The following is a 25,688-nucleotide window of genomic DNA, read 5'->3' on the forward strand; positions in this document are numbered from 1 at the left end:
CAATTTCCTAAAATAATTTTTTTATAATTTTTTAAGAAACCTGTCTAAGAATTACGAATGTTATTTGCAACTCATGAAATTATCAACGGTAATTCCGAAAATCGTATTTGTATTTACCATTATCATGTTAAATTAACATTTGTAAGCATCATGTTCTAAAGTTAGATTCGATAAGTAGAAGAAGTTGAATAGTTTTAAACACCTAATACCGAACATATACACATTTTAAAGTTAGCTGTTTCTTCGCTATATTGGAATTTCATGGTCACTGGTTTTCTTTTCCTCAACTCTGTTGGTAATATTGTAGGTATATAGGTACAAGTGTACAACTGTACAAGGATACTAATAATACCTATGACATTTTTTCTTAAAATTAGTTTATAGAATTTATACATGTATCAAGTATGTATATAGTTATATAATAGTAAATTCTTCATACTGGTATATAATATTACACATTACTGGTACAGTATATTGTATATACTGGTCATACTACACGTCTATATATATATTATAATATGCAATGATGACGTATCATTATTTTATTATATTTAAAATAAATATATAATGAATTTATGAAATTCTTTAGTAAAAATATATATGTTATTTATTTACAAGATCTTACGATCTTACGCTATTATAATTGTTAATCAAATTTTATGGTTCCATATTATTTGAAAATTAAGTTAAATTTCAATTAAAATTTGTTTTATTGTTTTTTTTATTGGTCATAAAAATTATATATAACTATAAACCCATATATTGGTATAAATGATATTTTTTTTAATTATTAGTACCTATTTTAAATAGTTACAACTTAAAATCTATACTCAACAACTTTAATATAAAAAAATAAATATATAGATACCCATTATTATGGATGGTTTTTTGAGCGATATAATTTTGTAGTAATAATTATAATAAAATAATTTAACAATAACAATTGTATTTAAAAAACATTTGGCGGCTGTATTACAATAGCATTAAAGAATTATGGTTTTAAACGTATTTATTAAAAAACCATGTGGTTAAATCGTTATTTTTTAAATAATATTCATAACAACACAAACATTAAACTTTTTATTAAAAGAACAGTAATATAATGAATCATAGCAATTCAATAAAGGTAAGTTTAAATATTGAATAAACAATTAAAATAAATATCTATTATCATCTGCTTATAGAATATTTTTAAGTTTTAACACATTTTTTTGATATATGAATCTATGATACATACTTGATATTAATTATAACTAGTTTAACTAATTGCGCATTTTTCAAAATGCCATTTATTATGTACCAAAATAGGTTAATAAATTCGCTCAAAGTATATTTTCCTAACATCTAAACCCATAAACATTTATATTTATTGTAATTTAAGTTTTATAAATAACTATGTTTGACAATGTATTCGATGTAGCACATTATTTTTTCTTGATTAAATGGTTGGCAATTATTTTTATTAATCACGTACAAAGTGTATCATTGTAAAATTATTATAATATTATAAATTTTTAAAGCATGTATTTTTTATGATATCATTAATTCTTAATATTAAAATATTTAAAAAATATAAACTATATTATTACAATTCGGCCAGGGAACGTAAATCAGTCAGTTTATACTATATAGGTACTCAGTAGTACATTCTTGTATTTGTGAAAATCATAGTATGAATATGAATACCTGAAAAGTGTGCCGTACAAATTAATAAAGTAATATAGTCGTAGTTCTCATAGTATAATAATAACAAAACAAGAAGTTTAAAAATAAGAATAATACTTTAATGATCATGTTATAAACTGAAATCTTAAAAAACGTATATCAAAAAATGTAAAGCAGGCATATTACAAAGAAAAAATAATAATTGGTTAGTACTTTCTAAATGTAAAACATGATGTATAAATTAAATATTGTTCATAAATTAAGCTGGGAGTAAATAGTATATATTACTAAAACTATAAAATACAATAATATTTATTATTTCAGTGTTCTGTAAATTAGGTCATATCAGTATATCACTCATAACTGAGATTTGTCAATTATTGAGCAAATCGTAAGCATATAGTATACCTATTTAAACAATAAAATATAACGTTTTTTTTGAGATTAGTTATAGACAGTAAGTATTTAAAACGATTCACTAAAATGTTTTATGGAACATTGGAATTAGACGAATCAAAAATACGAAACATTAATTTACTAAAGACTTGATATTCGATCATTGCTAAAACGATAATCTAATTTTAAATATTTACATTTTAATGGTATCTATGGGGTAGTCATGTAAATAAAATAGATTATAATAAATGGTGACGTCTTCCTAATGAACAAAGGTGTGATTTGAAAGGTATAGCTAAAAGTTAAGTTAGGTAGTAAAATATATATTTTAATAATAAATACCTATGCAATTGTTGAAAAATCAAATGATTAGTCATCTTTATTAAAATAATAATTTTCGTTATTAAAAACTTTTTGTCCATAAGATTTTACAAAAATTGCATTAAGGTTTATTGGTTTCAAATGCATATTGTTATACTTCAGCTTTCCAATGGATGTTTAATAATAGTAATAACTAATAATAATAATAATAATAATGAACACATAAAACCGATGGGGGGCGTTGTCCGTCTATTGCACCTCCGCAATAATCTCGCCCATAGCTGACACAGCTATTATAATAATATGATAGCGCGTTATTATACAACATTATATTCTTATGAAATGACCGGTCTGTGTACTTAGTCGTTTAAACGGGTGTTGTTGGATTTGTTTCGAAAAAAAAAATACTAGAAAACATAATATATGAATATGCATTATAATAATCATTAATCTATATATAATAATATATAATCTACCGTTTATGCGTTGAGCATTGTACATATATATATTATATACAATATACTAATATACATAATATAATGTACATAACCACATAGGTAATCATAATCCGATCGGCGACAAATCTTTTGTGAATCCTTTTCGGAATCAAAGTACAAAATGTAGAATTGTGGACATATAAGTACTGTTGTTGCAGTAGACCAATTATTCTATGACCAACTAACAATAATTTCAACGTAGGTGGACAAATTTATGATCGTAGGTGGTGCGTTGAACTCGTTTGAACTTATTTTATTATGTTTTATACACGATTGAGCGTGACAGCTATACAGCAAATCCATACAATGAATTACATACGTTCACATATTATATGTTATCCAATCGGTAGGAAAAATCTGTATAATATTATATATTCGTTTATTACATGTGCATACACTTAGTTATACATGAAACAATATTCATATATTATTTATTATTATTATTAATTTTTTTTTTTTTATTAATTAAATACTTATTTAATAAACCAAGACTTTGCTCTAATATTAAACCAAATATAGTATTATAAATATATAAATTTTCAATCTATTTGTTGCATAATGTGTTTGAACACAAATGTATTTAAACCTTATAATATAGCTATTATTATGAAGTTCCAAATCATAAATCATAATACTCGTTTTAAACATAATTATCTAGTATAATTCTTTCTAAATCATATTATAAGAACAGATTTTACTAAAACTAGAACTTATTATAATGTATTTGTAAATTTTTAAATTAAAATTAAAAGTTAATTTTCATAATTATTTGTGTTTTTTTCGTTCTAAAAATTGTATTAATGTTATTTTTTATACAATTATGCAGTACTTGTAATGTTAAACTATTTTCACTAATTATATTATGTTATAATGATTATATATCATTACTATATTGTTATTTGTTAAAATCACTATTTTATATTATTAGCTTACTAGCTTAAGCTTATTTCTTTCATTATACTGTAATTTATTTCTGTTATTGATGTTACTATTTTTGTTATTACAGATAATATAAATTTGTTTTTAACATTTTTCGCATATTATGATATAACATATACAATTATTATCTTATTTTATTATTTTATAATTCTGAACTATCACGGTTACGTATCATACCTGTATTGGAAGTGACTTTTTCTAACTATATTTATAATTTTTTGTAATATAAAATATTGGTATGGTTTTAAAACTAAATTTATTATACAGAGTATTCGATAAATTTGGAAATGGCGTTATATACTAATTGGAATTTATAAGCGATAAAATGATATAATTAATGAGGTTATTAAATATTTTACATTATCAATGAACAGCAGTGCTATCAATGTTATTTACTTCATGTAGGTATTAAAATAGACATACAGTAAATAACAGTTTCCAAACTTATTAAACATCTTATATAATAACAATATTACACTATTATTATTAATAATAATCATTTAAAAAAATAATTTGTATATTTTTGAGTCATTTAGTAATTGTGTACCCAATAATATACTACATAACTAAAAAAAAAAAAAAAACTGAAGAGTATACAAAGTTAATTGATATCATAAAAAGTCTGTCCCCTACGTTCCATTTAGTCATGCGAGCCTTGGTTTTTTTTCCAATAATATAGTAAAACAAATTATAAATCTTATTGAATTTGTACAGTTGACGCCAGAAGATGATTACGTTTCTTTCATGGTCTATCTGCGAACCAACAATGTCTGGAAAACAGTGAATGATGTGTTTAGGATGTTAAACGAAACTAGATCCGATGATCCGATCGAGTAAATTAATATATAATTTATTTTAAAAAAAACGTATGTATTATTATAGTATCATCGAGAGTCAAAGTTATGAGTGTATTTTTTTTTTTTTTTTCTAGTTAGATGTTTTGAGAAATTACATGTTCTCCTTTTATAAATATCTATAGGTTTTTCAGGGCGAATGTAAAGATCGATAACAGCGACAACAGAACCATTGAAGAAATACATCTAAAAATCGCAGAGGCCGAAAAAAATCTAAAGATCCTAAGATATGATAAAATTATGTTAACGGCTAATTTGGATTTGCTTGATAAGACAATACGTGTAAATCGAAAACCAAATTTGGGTGTTCGGAGCACCATTGACCACGCGGAAAACGACAACGAAACGATTTCCGAAACGTTACCTCATTCAGAGCACGTTTTATAGGTGCGTTGGCGTACGTGCGGGGATGAGTATAAACGGCTGTATTGGCGGACGTAGAATAACAGCTATAGCGTTATAAAAATTCAAAATAAAAATTATTATTCAAACGCAGTCAACGATTCATATCGGTAGTACTTTATAGACTACCTATATACAGTTATTGTTGTTTTTAATATGATAACATATACAAAGTACAGACCTAATTTAGGTATACTTATGATGGTCGCCGGTTCACACTTGCCTTCATGACGATTTTATATATTCATCAGGTGGTCGTTTTAAAACCAGTTATAAGTAGTAGGATTTTAGTAATAGATTTTTTCCCGCACGAACACCATAAATATACACGTATAGATTACTGCGCTTCCATGGGCAATGGCATCCGAATTCGAATTTTTACACCGTTTATTCTTACATATATTTACGCAGGAAGTATATATTATAATAATAATATAATGAAATGATTATATCGAGACATTGAGTTCCTAGTGATGTTGTTACATTTGTTCCATATATATAGGTATACACTATACAACATCTTAGCGCAGCGATTTCTCACGGTTAAATAATATTGTTCGTCTGCTTCCCGAGATCGATATTGATAAATATAACGAAATTATTCATATAATATTATATTATACACGAGTTCCACACATTTAATTATGTTATCATTAATATGCATTTTAAACAATAACGAACGTCACACTATAATATTACACAAATGTGAAATGACAATGATATTAGGTATACCTGTATCAACATAACACTACACTTAATATTGAAATGTATTTTATAAAATAAAATAATACGTTATTGTAACGATGACATTTAAAAAAAAAATTATAAATTGTGTAAAATGATTATTAATTATTACACCACACAACACCTGATTAGTTTAGACATTTCTACGTTAAAATTCAGGGATAAATAATAGTCAAATATCAGGATCAAAATTACACTTCCCTATTATAACTTTCCAGACTTTCATAATTTATATTAAAAATATAATTAAAAACTGTACCTATATAATTACTAGGTGTAAATACTGAAATTAAGTTCCTACACAATATCTCTATTACTGTAAAGCCTATAATATCGAATAAGTAGGTATGCACAATAGTGTGAATTTACATTGTGATAAATAAAAAAGTAATGGTATTTTTTAAACTATTAAGTAGAAATTGCAGTTTGTGTATGGTATCATTTACATATTCAATCTTCACATTCATGTAAAATAATAGTCTGTACTTTGTATAACAAGAAATTAAATGTTATCAAACTAAAATGGTAGAGACGTAGTTATGTCAAAAACAGAAAAAGTTAATAAATGTTATTTATTTTAAATTAAAAAAATCGGGACATTAAAATAAAAAATATAATATTCGTTATTCTTTAAGTATTATATATAATATAATATCTAAGTCCGTGGCTGTAATAAATGGGTAAACATATGCTTTAAGATACTATATTAAATCGTGGATAAATTTAAAAAACAAAAATAAAAATACGGGAAATGGAGAGGCTTCAGCCCATTACCCCTCCACCTACAAACTCCACTGATTTTGATTATATTAATATAAAATACAACAAATTTATTTTAGATACTTAATCCGTAAAGTTTAACAACCAATTTAATTTATATTCGTGATTAAACTAAGACAGAATTATTCTTATGTTATCGGAAATATTAATAACTCTCCATTTATAACAAATAATCTTTTTGTACCCATATATTTTTCGAAAATTATGACAGCACAACTCTATTAATTGACTATAATATTATGTATTATATATATATAATATTGTTGAAACTTTATTTAAATAATCATAAATCATCCATTTTAAAAGTAAACAATAAATTTATAGATTTTTATACGTGACTTTATCGTTTATACCTTTTTAATAGGTTTTGATATTGGCAACGATTTTTCATTAAAAATATTAAACAAATGAATAAAAGATAAATCCTATGTAAAATAATGCGTAACTATTATGAAACAATAGGTGAATGTAAGCTGTCTTGCTCAAAGAATTTTATAAAACCAACTTTTAGAGAGTAAAATTGTATTTAAAAAGATGTAAAATATTAGAAGTTAAAATTATAAATAATAAGAAACAAAAAAATACACATAGTAATGTGTTAATACACTTGTGTTATTACTTATTAGTTATTATATATTATGAAGTACAGTGTATATTGTGTATTTCACTATGGCTTAGCTGTTTCATAATGGAAAAAACGGTGTGTAATTTTTTTCTAAATCATCAATGTAATAGACCTTGATAAAATATATTTTTTGAACTGTGTGTCTTGTCCAGTCGTGTTATGCCCACATTCGAACGTACAACTCAGTCGTGCATGGTGCATGTATATGGATAATATATTTAGTTAGTATGTTATAGACCTATGACCTATCTAATATAATGCTTTATGTGCTTTATTATATTTATATAGAAAAATAATATAGATTGCTGGCAAATTAAAAATGAACGTAATACGAAATCATGTAATACTGTACAAAGATAAGTGATCTAATATTACTTTAAGATAATAATTATTTGTTTAACGAATGAGAACTCTAAAATTTAACTTTACGTTTTATTAGCTTACGGGCATTAAAAAATGTCACGTGATCTCAGTATCTGTATAAAATGAACATTTCGTGTAACTATAATATCACTATGAGAATTCGTCCAATTTGTTCTGAATAAGAGAAAGTAACTAATTTCCGTATTCGTTTGTTATTAGTTTATTACGGCTATCTTAATATAAATTGTATTTTATTCGTTTTTATCATCCATAGGTGTGCGCAGACCTGAATTTCGGGAGATGCCTAAATATTTTTTAGGCCGTTTTCTTAATTTAGGTCCTCTCTTAACAAAACATGTACATTTAATAAATTATAATGTACGAATAAACATTATTTGCAATTTTTTCTTTTTATCGTCAATTATAGCTAGAATATAATATTTACAATCATTAATAATAAAAAAGATAATTTAAAATTATGATTTATGTTTTACTTATTTTATATGATAGAAAATAATTAATTAAATACAGGATTAGTACTTAGTAGTGTTAAAAGTATATTACAACTTTAGGTTTCTATTGTTTTAATAATAACTATAATTTAAATTACTTTAATTATCATTATGTTCATATTTTTTTGTATTATTTTTAAATTATAAATTTTATTTATAATTTAAATTATTTAAAGTGTTAATTCGTCTATTTTTATTGAGTAGGTAATTCACTTTTCATTTCAATAATAATAAATAATTTTCTACTATTACGATGTAGAAAGAAAAAATAATAAACATATTTTAGTTTTTATTAAACTTAGTATTTAATAGTATCTATATGACTACATACCTAAACATTACTTTTACTATTATTTACTTACAAATTTGTTCTAGGTTAAATACATTGATCAAAAGAACCTTGTATTTTCTTCAAATCCTAATTGTTTTTAACTTTATCTTTCCATTTTTTGAGAACTGTTTTTAGGTGTCATGATTTTAGCATAAAAAAAAATACTTTATTTAACAATATTGGCTCAGTGGACAGTGATTATTGTAAAATGATTCATGATTAATATTTAGTAAAATAGTAAACAGTTAACTTATAATAGTTCGGTGAATTCTAACTTTAAACGGTTATGAAAAAACATTGTGTTTATTCCTTGATTATTAAGAAATTAACAACTTATTAGGAGCTTTATATTAAATTTTTAAGCATTTCTACCTTCTATCTAGTAAATAATTATTGTTTATCGATATTTAAAGAAAAAACTTCAAAATATTTATAACTTATCATGCTTAAAAATTAAAATTTTATCGTAAATAGAAAATAATAATATAAACATTTTACATAATGTTAAGTATTAACGGTTATTCATTACATCTTCTAAGTCTTTTATGATAAAGTAGAAACGGCATACCTAACCTTTTTTTTTTATTATTATAAGGACTTTTCGGCGAGCATGCTTATCCTAAAATGGCCCTCACAATTCATAAGCTGTATGGGAACTAGCCTTGGCTATTATTTCCCTTTGGAATGGCGTACTTTTTATTAACATACTGCAGTTATATAAGTTATAACTAGCTTAAAACTATCACTTTTCTGCTGGTTGTATCCTTACACTATCTACAAAATTAATATACATAAAATCTTGACCTATTTTGTGCCTCTTCTTTGCTGTTATGATGTCTCATAGCTGATCATTCACCGTCATGTTGATGATTCTACCTGCCCTGTGCCTCGTTCTGCGCCACTTGAACTTCTTGCTCCTTCAAACTTTCCAAGTCAGTCTTTTTCTCATAACCTGGGTAAAGTTATATAGTTATTCGTTTCCGATCATCGACTAATCGAAGAAGCAAGTTTATAACGTCTTCCGGACTTAATTAATCTACATCAAGGTAGATGCATAATTTCTTTCCGTGCGTCACTAGGAACACTGCATATTTCACTGTATCGTTTTCGGCCTTTCATACAATGGCAGACTAGGCCGATGGGCGGGTGGGCGATCGTCCGCTGGGATGTTAGGATTTTCTGCCTTACGATAATAATTGTATATTTTAGTTGACAACTAAGGACACAAAACAATCAATAAATCTAAATTAAAATTTAAAGTGAGCAAGATAAATTATTTTAAATACACTGTAGATAAATATTAATTTTAAAACTATATCTATTAAATTTACTTTGTTTGAAATATAACAAAACCATGTTAATGTTTTATTTAAAAAAACAATGTTTAATAACTATACTTATTAATAAATTAAAAATGTATATTTAATTATAACTTGTAATTTTGTCAGTTTAATTAATGAGATGTTTAATTTAAATTAAAATATTTTACACTGTTTTTATTGTATTTCTAGAAGTAGTTAAGTCCTTAAAAATACTATTATCTGTTTTATAATTTACTTCATCCTTTATTTTATAACAAAAAAAACAGTAGTTCTTTGTGAATACAATGTTTATCAGTTTAATAAACATTTTAACAATAAAATCAAAACCAAGAATATAAAAAAATAATCCTTTAGAAAAATAAACCTGATTCGAGGCCTTAACCAATAATTTATTCATTATTGTCGAAATAAAAATTTTAAAAAATCGGTTCTCAAAGTGTCAACAATTTTGATGAAAAAAAAAAACAGAAAAACAAGCAATAAAAAAGGGGTGGATGGGAAATACATCGGCAGACGACATAACTAGGTGGAGAATACCGGATACGAGATGGATGCAACTATTGGAAAACAAATTAACTATAGGTCATTGGTCACCAACACAACATTCTCGCGACCGATCCCACTGGCAGACGAATTTCACAAACGCGCGATGCGACGACCATGAGACAGTAGGCGAGACCCGACAGCTTCGGCGGTGTGAGCGACTGTGGACGGCGAGCAGCTAGTGCCCTACATCGTGCGTGTGTCAGACGGCAGTGTAGACAGTAGATGTAACTCTTGGACAGGCGACGGAGACCAGAACAGCACGGGAGGAGCGTGGATTTGAGCTTGCGGAATCAGCGAACATCCGTGGAGCTACTCGACCAGTCATGGATCACCTTAGGACAAAACAGAGAATCATCGACGAACCGCGTCGCAACGCACCGTGGTCCAGATATACTCTCTTAGGGTTTCACCCCTGGCGTCTCGCAGTTAGTCAAGCCCGTCGCAGCCGAAGTCACGTATCGCTGGACCCTGCCTACGACGGTATAGCTAGCCAGTCGTCATTTAGTCATCGTTCGTTGTCGTTCAGCGCCATCAAAGCAGCCGAATCCCCGCCGAGCCACCAAACTACCAAAGTAGTCGACTACGTCGCCAGTGAATCACGTGACGCCGTGGTTAGCTGGAGAACGCACTCTGGTGACTTACCACCGAGCACCGTCCATGCTCATTCTTGCATACCCTCCCCTCATTGCTTCATTTCGCAGTTGTCCTAGACAATGTCTTCGACGTAGATGGTGGGTATAGCTCCAGTGGATACTTTCTTAACGCACACAGCAGCACAAGCGCGACGCCACTCGCTTTACACATCGCCACATAGCCGCGAATCCCCCTCTATAGTCTATGTTGCTATTCAATATTATGTTAAATATGGGCTAGAAAGAGAAGACAAATAATTTAATAACATATGTTCGGTACAATATTTATAAAATAAAAATTATCATAAAAGGTAGACAAGACAAAGGTGATTACATTCGGGTCGTTATAAATGCACTCAATTACGGCACCAAAGTACTATCATTATTTTTTATCAGTATAATAACACAATATGATATTATCACCTATATTAAATATTATAATAATAATATGATATATTCAATTCTATTTTGTTAACTAACTCAATAAAGTATAGGTTACATAACCTAACCTTTATTTCCTGTTTGAACCGACGGTGTCGAGCAACCTAACCTAACCTAACCTAACCCATTACGGCGGCAATGTCGCACAGATCCATCTTATTGAAAATCTTCGTTTGGCTGTTAATTATAGACAACGTTGTCCAATTATTATTTTTCTTAGTATAAATGTAAAATACTTAAATTTTATTTAAATTGTTAAATAATCAAATAAAACGAATCTGTTATATGTGCAGAGAGACGAATAACATAAGGTTGTATATATATATTATTAAGGTTATTATATACCAGTTATAAGCAATTAACGGAAAACGTGGGATAACTCAAACAACATACATATACACATATTATGATAACCTTTTATTATTACTATTAGATTCACAAAATAAGTTTAATTACTACAGGAAATGCGCCAATGCTTACAGTTAACTACTTATTATAATAATTAAGTTCCAAAATAAAATATTATATTGCATAAAATATAAAAATTATTACTTACTTTTTTTAAGTTGCCTAAGTCACTACTCATAACATAAAAACAAAAACAAAATTAGTTAAATCCGAAAAGGACAACAAATAAACCGTTAACTAATCATGGATATTTATACCATTCATGGATGACAATAAAAATGTTTTAGTGGATGACACAGAATTATAGAATACAGAGATAAACATAGACCATAGAAATAAATAAGAATGAAGAATGAACTATAAAATGATTTTTTTTCAATTGTGAGCTGTGGCGTCTCTGAACCACGAACATAAAATAGGTAGCTCTGAACTATTTTATCTCGATCTCTACCCAATGATAATGAAAAAAACATTAACTAAATAATATTATTATTCAATATATTTATAAATTTATTAGATATTAAATTATTATTAGGTAAGCCGTAAATAGGTACCTACATAAGTTTGAAAATTTTATTAACTTTAAAAATTGAAAATTTGATATTTAAATTACAATTAATTTTAGTGAATTCATATTTGTAAATTATATAGGTACAATAAAAAATACCTATCAGTAATAATAAAAATATGCGATATAATACTCGTATATTTAAATGTTTTTAAGGATTATTAGCAAAAGGTATGTATTTTGTGTCAATATAATTATATTATAAACTTATCTTTTATATATACGTTATATATAAACATGAACATAATAGAACACACAATACATTTAAGCACAAATAAATAAAATACAAAATTGTGCATTTGTGCATTAGATTGCCAAGTTTAGTTGTATACGCAAATATGAGATACGGTAGTATACTACGCCAGTGGTATAATTTTTTGATTATGTTTGTAAGACGAGAGGGAAATGAAATGTTTTTACATTATCCTATTGCCCTCTTCCATATACGTCATTGGTGGGACAAGATGGGGCAGTTGCCCCCCAAAAAAACTATTGCGAGGGTAAACTTATAATATGGCCCCTCCTTAGTTTAATATTATTTAAACAATTTTTAATTTTTATAAAATATTTTATGTTGAAATTACCTTTGTACAATTATATAAGAAAGTTATTCCCCACATTAAGTTAGATAAATATAATCAATATTACCATAATTTAATATAAACTAATGTAAATTCTTTAAAACTACGGACATTAATATAATTTAAATGACAAAATTATATTTCTATCTGGTAACCCAGGGTAATTTCTCAAAACCAGATTTTACAGCTAGCTTTTTCTATATTTTATCTGATGACCTTTTTTTTTGCTGTCCATGCTCCCTCCCCCAAAGAAAATTTCTGGATCCGCCCATGATAAGTAGTAAGTAAAATCAATACGAATTACGAAATGCTTACAGAATGTCACAAATGCGTATACTATATTATACAAAGTGATACAGTGTCATTAGTACGAACATACATTAATTGTTTTAAATTGATATAATTTCATCATTATGCACGCTGTATATAGTTTATATTATGCCCCACACTGTGTATATGACTATATAGTGCTAAGCGCTGCTGACCGATACAAACAGTTGTTGGTGTGCGAGATCGAACTCGTTTTAGTTAGGATTAGGACTCACTGTACATAGTAATATTCTCTCGTGAGCTGGAGTTAAGGGGATTAGTGTTTTTTGTATAATTTTTATAAAATATAGAGTATATTATAAAATAATATTTTAAGTTAAATTAGTATATAAATGTAGTACACCAGTCTTAAAAAAAGTTTACGGAGGGAGGGATACGATACTCAAATCCCACCGTAATTACACCACTACCTATACTTCGCATATAAAATGTAGATTATAAGCGATTGCAATATGTAAATCAAATCATAATAGATGTTCAGATAATTACAAATTAATTACATTAATGTTGTTTTGATAAATAAAAACTAAATAATTATGTATAATAATGGTATTTTATTTGTGATAATAAAAAAATTATTTTTATCAATAAGTTTTATATTCCACCTTGATATTCACAGAAGATAATCAACGAGTTTCAACGTGAAAATTGATCATTTTAACTGTTTATTTATTCATTACCTACCTGATAATATAAGTTATAACCATTATAATATATCTACGGCGTACCTATGTTGCTATTTTAAAACCTGATTTATTAAAATATTAATTTATATAAATAATATAGTTTAATATAATATAAACTTACTACTAGTAACACTAGTATAGGTACTCTCAATTCTCAACTCTACATAAGTATATAATATTATAAAATATATTTGTGCAGTAAATACAAGCTACCTACATATCTATATTTTGTTGTCCAACAGATCTAATTTATTCATTCATTTATTTATTGATTGTTTTAATTACAAGCTATCCATAAAAATTTTAATTTATACTACTTACAGAATGTTATTGCGTTAAGTTTTTAAACTTATTCCAGTTTTAAAAAAAAAAATGTCTAGTCACCAACCCTTTTTATTGAAATACTAGGTTACACAATCACTTTATACCTACTTATTATCACCATATATCCATATGCATTTGAAACTGTTAATTGTTAAGTGTTAACCATTTTAGATTTAAATATATTAATAGTATAAAAAATAAGCAATTGAGTTATAAAACTAACATTATAAAGTTAATTTTCTTTTAGTTTTTAAAAACATGTTAATAACTGATATGGCTACGGCGATCCGTACTCCGTATGGAAGTCGCAGCGTGTAGCAAGAAAAAAAAGATCTCAGCATGTTTTATCGAGTTTTGCAGGAATTGCGCAGAATTATGGTCATTGCCCATTGGTCTCTTTATTTGTAGCAATAAAAACAAAGAAAGTAATACAACAACAAAAAAAAGGTGCGGATATATACCAATGTTAACTAAAAACAAAATATATGTTCCGATGATTTGTTGTCGGGGCGATAGTTTTCATAACACTATAACAGGGTAAATTCGCCGGTAACCGTTACTCATCCAGCGCGATATATGTCTTCCCGTCCCGCCTTGTGCCTTAATGGCATGGAAGAGGATCAACGCCTCAACGGTATCACGACGTCATTGTAGTACGTGGTGGCAATAATTGGTAAAGTTTGGAACCGGTTGCTGTGGCACCTGTACTTTGTATTGGCTATCGTTAAGTACCGTGTCATAACTTTAATGACATTTCATTAAATATCCAGGCTTGGGCAGTATCTTCGATACAAGTATCTTAGATACGTATCTTAGATACATTTGTATCTTGTATCTTGTATCGCGATACTTCAAAGCAAAGTATCTTGTATCTAGTATCTCGATACTGCATTTTGAGTATCTTGCCCTTGGAAATTATTTTTCAGTACCGATAAATCATAAAATAAAGTTATATATAATATATGTGATATATATAGATATATATCTGTAGACTGTGACACACGTACATTGAATTGGATTTTACGTCTGTACCTTATTAGATATCCGTAATTTTACATGTATAAACGTATAGTCTATTATATTATACCTTTCGCGATAAAGTAGGTATTAAATACGATAAAATTAGTAGATTTTAACAACATTTTAAAAGGGACTCCAGCATCTAGAATCAACCATTCTGTTATGGGTAAATGTACAACACTCTGGAATTTGTCACGAAGACCAAAATCTTCAGAAATTATTCATAATATATTAAATTGTTCGCTAAAATATCCATGTCCAACTCGGTGGAATTCTCTTTATGACAGTATTACACAGCTTTTGAAATACAAAGACAAATTAAATTTAGTGTTAAAAGAATTAAATGTTAAATATACTTTAAAAGATATAGATTTGGAATATTTAGAGGAATTAGCTGCGTTGTTAAAGCCTATTGCTGGTGCCTTAGACTTTTTGCAGAGTGAAAATCAATGTTACTACGGTCAACTTTTACCCACATTATTTTCACTTAAAACTAGATTAGAAATGTTAAAAGAAAAAAATTTTCGTCATTTAGCTAATATGATAACACCGTTGGTTAATTCTTTAGTAAAACGATTTAACGATTTTTTTAAATTATCTCCCAGTATAAATGAAGCTATTTTAGCAACTTGTTTCCATCCATGTTTTAAATTAAGATGGATCTCAAATGAATATGACCACGAAAAAAATAGAATTCAAAACCTATGTATAAATGCTGCAGAAAATATTTTTAACAATGATGTTACTAATAACTCAAATTATAGCGATGAAGATGACGAAAATTTTATTGTTTTTTCATCGCAACCAGTTGCTAAAACCATTAAAAAAGCTGACTTGGAAGTAGTAACTTTTTTTAATGATAAGAGTAAATCTTTAAATATTCTTAACAATTATCCTAATGTAAAAAAAATTTTTATTAGATTTAATACTAGCTTGTGCTCTTCAGCACCCGTAGAACGAATGTTTTCCATGGCAGGATTTATTAATAATCCTACCAGAAATAAATTATCTGATTCAACTTTTGAAAAACTTGTATTTTTAAAAGGAAACAAAGATAAATTATCTTTATAATTTATCTTTGTTTCTTAATTGTTAAAAATTAATGACGTTATGTACTATTTAAATTAAATTCAGACTGGCTTATACTCTTATTTATTATAATATATTAGGATTTAGGACATTATGTTATTACTAAAATTATTTTTATTATGTATTTATATAATTTTTAATGTAGAATTATTATTTAATTGTTCTGTAATTGTATTGTGATTATTTTTGCATTGTTGACGACAACGAGATTATGTAATGTCGTAATTGATTTATTTTATTATTACTGAATAAGTGTCAATTTTTATTATTTTATTTGGTCATCCCCATAATAATAAATATATATATTTTTTTAAAAAACAGTGAATCATTTTATTAAAATGTATCGAGTATTTAGTATCGAGTATCTAGTATCGCGATACTCTAAAGCCAAGTATCGAGTATCTAGTATCGCGATACTCTATAGCCAAGTATCTAGTATCTTGTATCGCGATACTCCAAAGCAAAGTATCTTGTATCTAGTATCTCGATACTGCTTTTTGAGTATCTTGCCCAACCCTGTAAATATCATGGTAAATATTTAAAAAGGTAAAATCAGTTAATCTTTTTTCAGACCTAGTTGATCTCAACCATGTTTTGAGTTTTCATAATGTTTAATATTGTACATATTGTATAATACTATAATATAGTGTACACATAAACGACAATAATAACTCAATTATATAATTTTATCATTTTTTGAAGTAAATGTAATAACAATAATATAAATAATTAATATTTTTTTGGCATTTTGGAAAATTTGGGAAAGCCATAATTCCCATACTCCTTTCTTCATGTGGCATGTATCCTTAAGTCTACACAAGAATAGCAAATTCGATAGCGTTTCCACCATTTGATTTAGTCATTGCTACCCAATTAAGAACAATTACTATTATTTTAATTGCTTGTTTTACTTTACATACCTACCTAAAGTTTGAATTTTGATAATGGCAATGTTATCACTATAGACAAAAAAGGTTTAAAAGCACCAAGTATCTTCTAAGTTCAACCTTGAAGTATGTCTCATAGATTATAACAATAAGAATGTATACAGAAGTGATTCAATTATCCGATACTTGGTGATTCTAATAAAAGGTTAATTTAACATTAGTAGTATACAATTTGATCTGAGATTTTCAATTTTGATTTCAATAAACAGTTGATTCTATAAACCAGTGATCTGATGATGAATTAAGCAGAACTCACAATATATTAAATTAACCCCTAAAAAAAATCACCCCATTTGAAGTATTTTTAGCTTTTACTGTCCCAATATAAAATGACACAATTAGAAAAAATAAATTTTAAAAAACACATCATTGTAAAATTAACACATTCATCAGAATCTAAAAAAAAATAAATTTTTATCTAGCATAGTATATTAGAAAAAACTATGATATAAAGTCTTTTTAATATTCAAAATATTCAAAAGGAAACAATCAATGTTTTATAATTTTAAGATGCTATTTTACTGCAAAATGACCATACTTGTATTCATAATTAAAATTATAAATATTTTAAATACTTGACAGAATATTCAATTTTGAATGAAATGTTAAATCATTTTGCATTAATCAAACTATCACTAATAATTTAACAACAGATAACAGTATAATAATTCAATTTAAATTCAATTTCATTATAAAAAATAAAATCTGTAAAATGTAAATTTATTAAAATGTATAAATCATTAAAATAATTTAATTATTATGTTTTTTAATAACATGGAATTTCAATAACCAATCACAGTAATTAATAGCAATAAATATATAATAAATTACAGATTTTTATTTCAGTTTCAAAAATATATATAGTATAAAAAATACTGCCAAACTAAATAAAATTAAATATAGCATATTATAACCACCACTATTTCTAGTAAGTCTTGTAACTCGACCAAGTGTATTACTCAAAAATCCTCCAGTAGTTTCAAAATCATGATCCATATCTCTTAGTAAGCGATCCTGGTATTTTACTTCTGCACCAATGTCAATAGAGAGAGACTTCAAAGTATTCACCTTATCTTTTAGTTGTTCAGTTAAATCATCATTTTCAGTTTCAATGAACTCACCACCATATGAACTGCTTGAAGGCAGTGGATCATAATAATTTCCTCCGTGAGATCTACGCATTATTTTATCTGAAATTAAAAGTAATAAACTCAACAAAATATTCAAATTTCTATGTTTAATTGTTTAATAAAAACATACCTTTATAATCCATCAACTAAATAAAAATTTATATTTTATCTTTTTGTCTTGAAAAAATGTTCATTATCATAATATATTTTAATATTTACTATTTTATTATTTTACTAAGAATTTATGAGTGAAATATTCAACATCTAAAAATCTTACGAAATTTAACTTTTTATTTTTATTATTATCAGTGCCTCGTTGTCTATTTTGTAAAGTGATAAAGTGATAACAAATTATATCAAAAAAATATAAGTTGGTTATCTCATGGTTTTCAGTGTTTTCACTGTTTAGAAATTAGAATGTTTAGATTTCACTATTTAGAACTAAAAATTATACTTTACATATAAAAGATTATTTAAATTATTGTCCACTTATGTAATTATTCATTATTAATATTTAATTATTTATTTGAAAATTATATTTTGTGCGTTGAAATTATTCAAGTATGTGTGTAATGAAATAGATATAATTTATTTTATTGTACTCTTATGATGTGATTTGACTCTTAATACTCTCTCTAAAAACAATTTCCTATTTAAAACCTTTCCAATTAAGCATTCCAAAATTAATATTCATACTGTAAGTGCATTTAATTATACTTAAACAAAAATACATTCAATTTATTATTTATTTTTAACTGTTGACCTAGTGGTGATGCTAAAAATTTGCTTCATTTTTGGTTGAAAGAAGAATGTAATAATTTGTTATATCTTGTAAAATTAACTTAGATTCCTCATCAATTTAGTAAATAGACTTGTTGTAATCATCATTCAAAAAATCATTTAAAGAAATGCTTATGTTATAATTAATATATTCACAGAACATTGAAAACATTTTTAAATATTTAAGAACATTTTGGGTTGTGGTTGGAGGCTATAACCTCTTAATATTGTAAGGCTACCCGCTACGCCACTGTATTTACTTTTATTATTATTTTGTCAATTTATTCTAATATTAATTTATTTTGTTTATAGTATATATAAAAAAAGTTTATTACAATGTTTCGAAATGGTAAATTTTCTGAAACGACTCCATCAAAACAGTCTCGAAGTGAACGTTTTCAAGAAATGTCAAAACAACAACAATTAATTGAACAGAAAAAACGTGAAATTCAAGCTAGATTTGAAGAAAAAAAAAAGAAAATTGCTGAACTAACGGGAGAAAATAAATCACAACAACATTTAGCTACTTCTAAAAATGCAATAAAATTGGACAAAATCAAATCATTTTATCAAAAATCTAAGAGTATCAAAAAGTTGGTAATCTTTTTCTAATAATTTTGTTAATTTTAAAAATATTTATTCAAATTAATAAATTTACTTGTACAGGAATGAAACTTTAGTAAAAGGTTCCAATGATGATCTACCGTATGAGTCTACAGGAGCTCATAAGAATAAACCTAGTTTAGCTGATGTTTTTGAGAAAGATGACACTTCTGGTAAAATTTGACTTTATATTTATTTATTTATTTATACTTTTCATATAGTACAGTTTTCAATCTAGCATCTCACAAAGTTATCTTACAAAATAACAACCATCCATTTGTATATAATGTATAAATATTGCAGAATTATTAATTACTATGACTCTGGATATCTGTTGTTTTCCCTTAAAATTTATAATTACCTATGTTACTATTTTATTTTCTCTTAAACATAATTTATTTTTTATTTGAATAAATGGGATTTAAATAAAAAAAATAAATATTATATTTATTATATTGTTATGTTCTTAAATTTTACAAATATTCTTTTTTTTACTTGTATTATTTATAATTGCTTTTAACAATATTTAAAATAATCTTATATTTTGTAATATAATATATATTTAAGTTTAATTTATTTATTTGAATTTTTATATTTTTAGATATTAAAGATCTTGAAAATAGTATTGAACCAAAAGTTGTTCACGGACCAAAATTAGGTATGAATAAAATTATTTTTTGAAGAATATACATTTCGAGTTGAAAAAAAATTGATGAAAATTATTGTTTAATTTAATAGCTAGTTTCTGAAATTATTTACAGAAAAATTTTATTAACAGTAAATCATAATCATTTAAAAAATTATAAGTAGTATTACTCACTTTAAAAATTACTCTTAATCCTTAAAAAATAAGATAATTATGTTTTGTAATTTTATTAATTTACCTTTTTTGAATGGTATATCACATATTATTAATTTAATATTTTGAAACAAAATATTTTAATGTTTGAAAATTGAATTTTGATTGAGTATGTAGTTAATTGCTAATGAGTTATAACTAGAATGTGTCCTTATATCCTAAAAAAAAAAATAACAAAATGTCTTAAAAAATATGATTTTCTGCATTAATAATATTTTAAAACTTAAAGTATCATAAAATTTATTTTCAAAATAATATTAAACAAAATTCTATTTTTATATATTTTACATGCTTATAGAATCACTATAATAATGATTCAAAGGAGTAAAATTAAATTTTTTTTTTTTAAATTATTTAATAATATAATTGAGTGTCCTAAATTACTGAAAAATAAATAAATTCAACAAATTGCAGATCTTCTAATTAATTTTATCTTAAACAGTCTAACACAAATTATATACACATTCACCAGCCAAAATTTTAATGTTTGTAGGCAATTTTGTAAAAAATATTGAGTTTTTAGTAAATCTTTAAATGTTTTTTATGGCAAATATTTCTCTCTTAAAAATATTGTATGATCTAAATATTTATATATTTTTTCTACTTTTTATATAATTTTTTTTATGTTATTGATGATGTAGGTTTATATATATATTATAAAAAAAACCTAAACCAGATTTTATCCATAATAAAAATAAAAAAACAATAATAGTATTCTTTATATTAAATCTGCAATTTAGTTACAATATAAATACTTTAAGTAAAGATGAATGAATACAAAATTTAATAAATATTATGTTTGAATAACTAAAATACTTAAAAATTATAACAATAAAAATAGTAAGTTATAATTTATTTTTTAAATGTTGTTTTGTTACAACTAAATTTATTTGAAAAAAGAATATTTTCTAAATCATTAATTATTTTTATGGCTATAATTGTTTGCTTTCCCTTCAAGCAAAGAGTCACTAATGGGTGGCATTTTATTTATGTAAACCATGTATTCTGCCTTTCTTTACAAATACTTATTATGCTAAGCAGTGTAGATTATATATAAGTATCTTATAAAAATAAAAATAAAAGCAAAATAATTGTTTTACTGTTTAAAATATCGCTTCTTTATAATATTAATTTAGTAAATAAGTGAAAATATTGAAGTTTATTACAATTATTAATAAATATTGATTTTCTTTAATAATTTGTAATTATCATGTTTTAGAGTCAAATTATAGTATAGATGCATTTAAAGAACCTGAGCCCTTTATTCCAGATCATCAGTTTATTGGATATAATATTAATCAATCATACCAACCATCCAACTTTTATAACACTCCATCTGTTCAAGTAACTTCAATTCAACCTCAGACCACTGTGGTTCAAGTTCCTACTGTATCAATAGTTACTACACATCCAATTTTACAAATTTCACAACCAACTTCAATGTATCAACCACAAAATCCAGTATTTATATCTCAAAATAATTCAAAAGTAATAAACTAACAACTATATTGTAGTATTTTCATTATTACTCTTATTATATAACTAACTTAAAATTATATTACAGATGACTATTCCTCATGGTCCTTATCAACAATATCCATTGCAAACTCCTCCATTAACAGCTACAATAGTTACAGATACTACAACCACAACAACTGTACCTCGTAATGCTGATGAGCAACCATCACTTATAGTAACTGAAACATCTACTGTGTCTTTGGGACCAACTCCAGATGCAGCACATATATTGAATGCAACACCTCAGACAATTGAAGCTTATACACCGGTTCCGAGAGGTACTGTTACGAACAATTGTAGTTTTTGTATAAAAAACATCTATACGTTTATAATTTATTATATAAATTGGGTTGTTTGTGGGAATTTGGGTGAGGGGGTTTGCGTTTAATCGCAAATTAAGCTTATTCAGAGTTGTCTAGCTTTGAATACAGTGATGAGATGTGAACCACAAGCAGTGCTTGACAATCAAGATGTCGAAAGTTTGGCAGCTACAGTTGCTGAATATGGTGATAAAATTGAAAATATCATACTACAAGAACGACCCCAAGATGCTAATTTATTGTATGTATCAATTTTTATATATTTATAAAATGTTTAAATATTATTAAATATTTTAGATTTTTGAGAGACAAAAATTCTCCAGCCTATACAATTTTTCGCCAAAGAGTTGGATACTTAAAAGCAAAAATGATTGCTAATAAATTAACTCCAACTGAGATAAAACCTCAAACATTAGCAAATCAAAAACCTATTACAGACTTTGATAATGAAGATGGAACTAATAAAAAACGTAAACGTAAAAGTCGTTGGGCAAATGATAATGTTAAAGTTACAGTTACTTCAGCAATTGGTGGTACTCCTTCTCTTGCAATCAATCAAAGTATTCCCCAACCAGTAAATGCTCAAAAACTTGGTAATTAAATAATATTCAACATTTTAACTTTTTTTTTACTAATCACTTTATCTTTACAATTTTTTTAATTAGTTGGTGTGCCTGGTATGTCTGGACCTATGATCAGTCAAGTTGGACGAAATGATCCCGCTTTAATACAGTATGCGATGCAATCATTTGGAACAATAAATTTATCTGAAGAAGATTGGAAAAAAGCAGAAGATCATTATAAAGTAATACTAATGTGTAATGTATATGATATACATACATGGATATTATTTTATAACTAATTATTATTACAGATAAATTTGTTATATCAAGATATGCTAAAGAAACGTCAACAATTGGAAAGTTTACAAAAAGCTGGAAAATTTAAATATGAATATGATAGTGATGAAGATACTGAAGGTGGTACATGGGAACATAAATTAAGAAAAGAGGAAATGGTTGCCACTGAAAGATGGGCTGAAGAATTAACTGAGAAGTCTAAAGATAAACATCATATTGGTGACTTTTTACCTCCTGATGAACTTGCTAGGTTTATGGAAAAGGTATTGACTTTAAATTTAAAGTAACACTTTTATATTTATATTTAATAAATTTACTCAATATTTTATTTTCAGTATTCTGCTTTGAGAGAAGATCGAGAGCCTGATTTGTCTGATTATAAAGAATTTAAATTAAAAGAAGACAATATAGGTTTTCAGATGTTACAAAAACTTGGGTGGTCTGAAGGGCAAGGTTTGGGATCTAGTGGTACTGGTATTGTCGAGCCAGTTAATAAGTAATATACTCTTATAAATATTGGAAATCTTAAACTTTTTGTGAATGAATACACTCATTTTTTATGTATTTTTAAATGAGACATATGTATATTTCAGAAGTGGATCTCATAATGAAAATCATGGTTTGGGTGTTGAAAGACCATCAGAACTCAGACAAAATGATGATGAATTTGATGCTTATCGTAAACGAATGATGTTAGCATATCGTTTTCGCCCTAATCCTTTGGTAAGATAAATTTACATTAATTTTTCTTAACAAAATAAAAATCATAATTTATAACTCGTACAACAAAATTAGGTGTGTTGTTTTTAATTTTAATATTGATTTAATGTTTCAGAATAATCCTCGAAGACCGTATTATTAAAACCAATTAGGAATATTTAATTTACTAAACAGTAATTTCTATTAGTTTTTATTATAATATGTATTTCATATTATTATATTGTTTTTTTTTTTTATTATTAAATTATTAATTTCTGCTACTTTAATCTTTTTGACTTGGTTAATCTCATAAATATATATACTTTTTGTAAATTATATTATATACTTTTATATGATGTCATATAAAAAATGGTTTATTAAATGATGATCCTGTTTCACACAAAAAAAAAAACAAAAACAGTTTTTATGAAATTTTTATTTACCAGAAACCTTCTAATTCTTATAGTATCACTTAGATAATTATTTTTAACGTAATTTTCAACATTAAATTTATCATTAGTCTGTTACTAAAACATAAGTATTTATATTCTCTTAGGTTCCTAGTGAAACATAGAATGCTTCAGTTTTGATATTTTTATTTTTTTAATAATTTTTTGGTAAAGAGTGAAGTGGTCAATAAATCTGTTTCTGGTAGAAAATATTATGTATAGATAATAGAAAAATATTTTTTCCTCCTTTATCATACATATATTGTCTAAGGTAAATTCATAAAAAAATATAATTTCCTATTAGCTACTTTAAAATTATATATTTATATGTACAACATATAAATTACAGTCATAAAAATGTTTTTATACCATCAAAAAAATTTTATTAAAATATTGGATAGATAAACAGTATTTTTTTTTATTTTTGTTAGATTTGTATATAATATATTAATCTTATTCATATGTAATTATTAACTAAGACATTAAGAGATCAGAGAAAATCTATTGACATAACTCCAAGAATAAAAATATAAATTTTGAGAATGAGGTGAGTCAATCACAAATATCAATAATGTCTTAACCTTTTGGAAAAGTAAAAATGATTCAATTAACAACTATGAAAGTGGTTTCTGATATAAAATTGAATATAGTAGATACATTTGTGTGTAAGTAAATTCCCTGCAAAAACGTATTGATATAATTAGAAAAAACAAAACAAGAAATTATGGTATAACTGGAATTTTTAGGAAGGGGACCAAACAAATTATTATTAATATTTTAGCGATGTAAAATGGTAGTAACTCATTATCTATAAGATTGACTGTCAGCTTGTATTACAAAGTATATTTTATGTTAATATTTTGTTTTTTGATGTCACTATTAGATAAACTTATTTAGGTATGTATTAATTTTTATTTTTTTCCAAAAACATAACGTTTGAAAATATTAAAATATATAACAATACACGTAAAAGTTTTGTGTACTAAAATAGTGATTTTAAACTAACAAAATAATAAATATCATTCTTAGAGTTTAAATATGTAATTTTATCCTAATTTGAACTTCAAATGTTAATAAAAATAATAATGCTTATATAAGCCAAAAGTATACATTTTTCAGTTCTAATATAAGCTACTTTTAAGGAGTA

General features: G+C 25.7%; 4 protein-coding genes across 6 annotated transcripts; 3 read left to right on the plus strand and 1 right to left on the minus strand.

Annotated features, from left to right (window-relative positions):
• The first annotated feature begins 1,102 nt into the window (after nucleotides 1-1,102).
• LOC112600024 lies at nucleotides 1,103-5,059 on the plus strand. The gene is made up of 3 exons (XM_025347163.1): nucleotides 1,103-1,126; nucleotides 4,533-4,651; nucleotides 4,798-5,059. Exons 1-3 carry the CDS (start codon nucleotides 1,103-1,105, stop codon nucleotides 5,057-5,059), a joined length of 405 nt encoding a protein of 134 aa, XP_025202948.1.
• Nucleotides 5,060-15,449: 10,390 nt separating this feature from the next.
• On the plus strand, nucleotides 15,450-16,242 carry LOC112600032. The gene is made up of 2 exons (XM_025347169.1): nucleotides 15,450-16,152; nucleotides 16,208-16,242. The coding sequence occupies exons 1-2, from the start codon at nucleotides 15,450-15,452 to the stop codon at nucleotides 16,240-16,242; spliced, it is 738 nt and encodes a 245-aa protein (XP_025202954.1).
• Nucleotides 16,243-18,088: 1,846 nt separating this feature from the next.
• On the minus strand, nucleotides 18,089-18,625 carry LOC112596979 (BET1 homolog). Its single transcript, XM_025342874.1, has 2 exons — nucleotides 18,584-18,625; nucleotides 18,089-18,513 (listed from the first exon to the last, which is right to left on the minus strand). The coding sequence occupies exons 1-2, from the start codon at nucleotides 18,594-18,596 to the stop codon at nucleotides 18,161-18,163; spliced, it is 366 nt and encodes a 121-aa protein (XP_025198659.1). The 5' UTR covers nucleotides 18,597-18,625; the 3' UTR covers nucleotides 18,089-18,160.
• Nucleotides 18,626-18,974: 349 nt separating this feature from the next.
• On the plus strand, nucleotides 18,975-24,419 carry LOC112603696 (SURP and G-patch domain-containing protein 1-like). Of its 3 annotated transcripts, none has more exons than XM_025352402.1 (13): nucleotides 18,975-19,014; nucleotides 19,546-19,826; nucleotides 19,900-20,009; nucleotides 20,438-20,494; nucleotides 21,915-22,183; nucleotides 22,260-22,491; nucleotides 22,633-22,774; nucleotides 22,831-23,126; nucleotides 23,199-23,338; nucleotides 23,408-23,656; nucleotides 23,729-23,889; nucleotides 23,987-24,116; nucleotides 24,229-24,418. In XM_025352402.1, exons 2-13 carry the CDS (start codon nucleotides 19,570-19,572, stop codon nucleotides 24,253-24,255), a joined length of 2,070 nt encoding a protein of 689 aa, XP_025208187.1. In that variant the 5' UTR covers nucleotides 18,975-19,014; nucleotides 19,546-19,569; the 3' UTR covers nucleotides 24,256-24,418. The 3 variants fall into 3 exon arrangements, with proteins under 3 accessions (XP_025208187.1, XP_025208195.1, XP_025208177.1); XM_025352410.1 differs by lacking the exon at nucleotides 18,975-19,014 and adding an exon at nucleotides 19,042-19,150 and having other exon boundaries at nucleotides 21,966-22,183; nucleotides 24,229-24,419; XM_025352392.1 differs by lacking the exon at nucleotides 18,975-19,014 and adding an exon at nucleotides 19,043-19,150.
• The last annotated feature ends 1,269 nt before the right edge of the window (nucleotides 24,420-25,688 follow it).

This window comes from Melanaphis sacchari, unplaced genomic scaffold (assembly GCF_002803265.2).
Source record: "Melanaphis sacchari strain LSU unplaced genomic scaffold, SCAv2.0 Contig0_pilon_pilon, whole genome shotgun sequence".
NCBI lineage: Eukaryota > Metazoa > Arthropoda > Insecta > Hemiptera > Aphididae > Melanaphis > Melanaphis sacchari.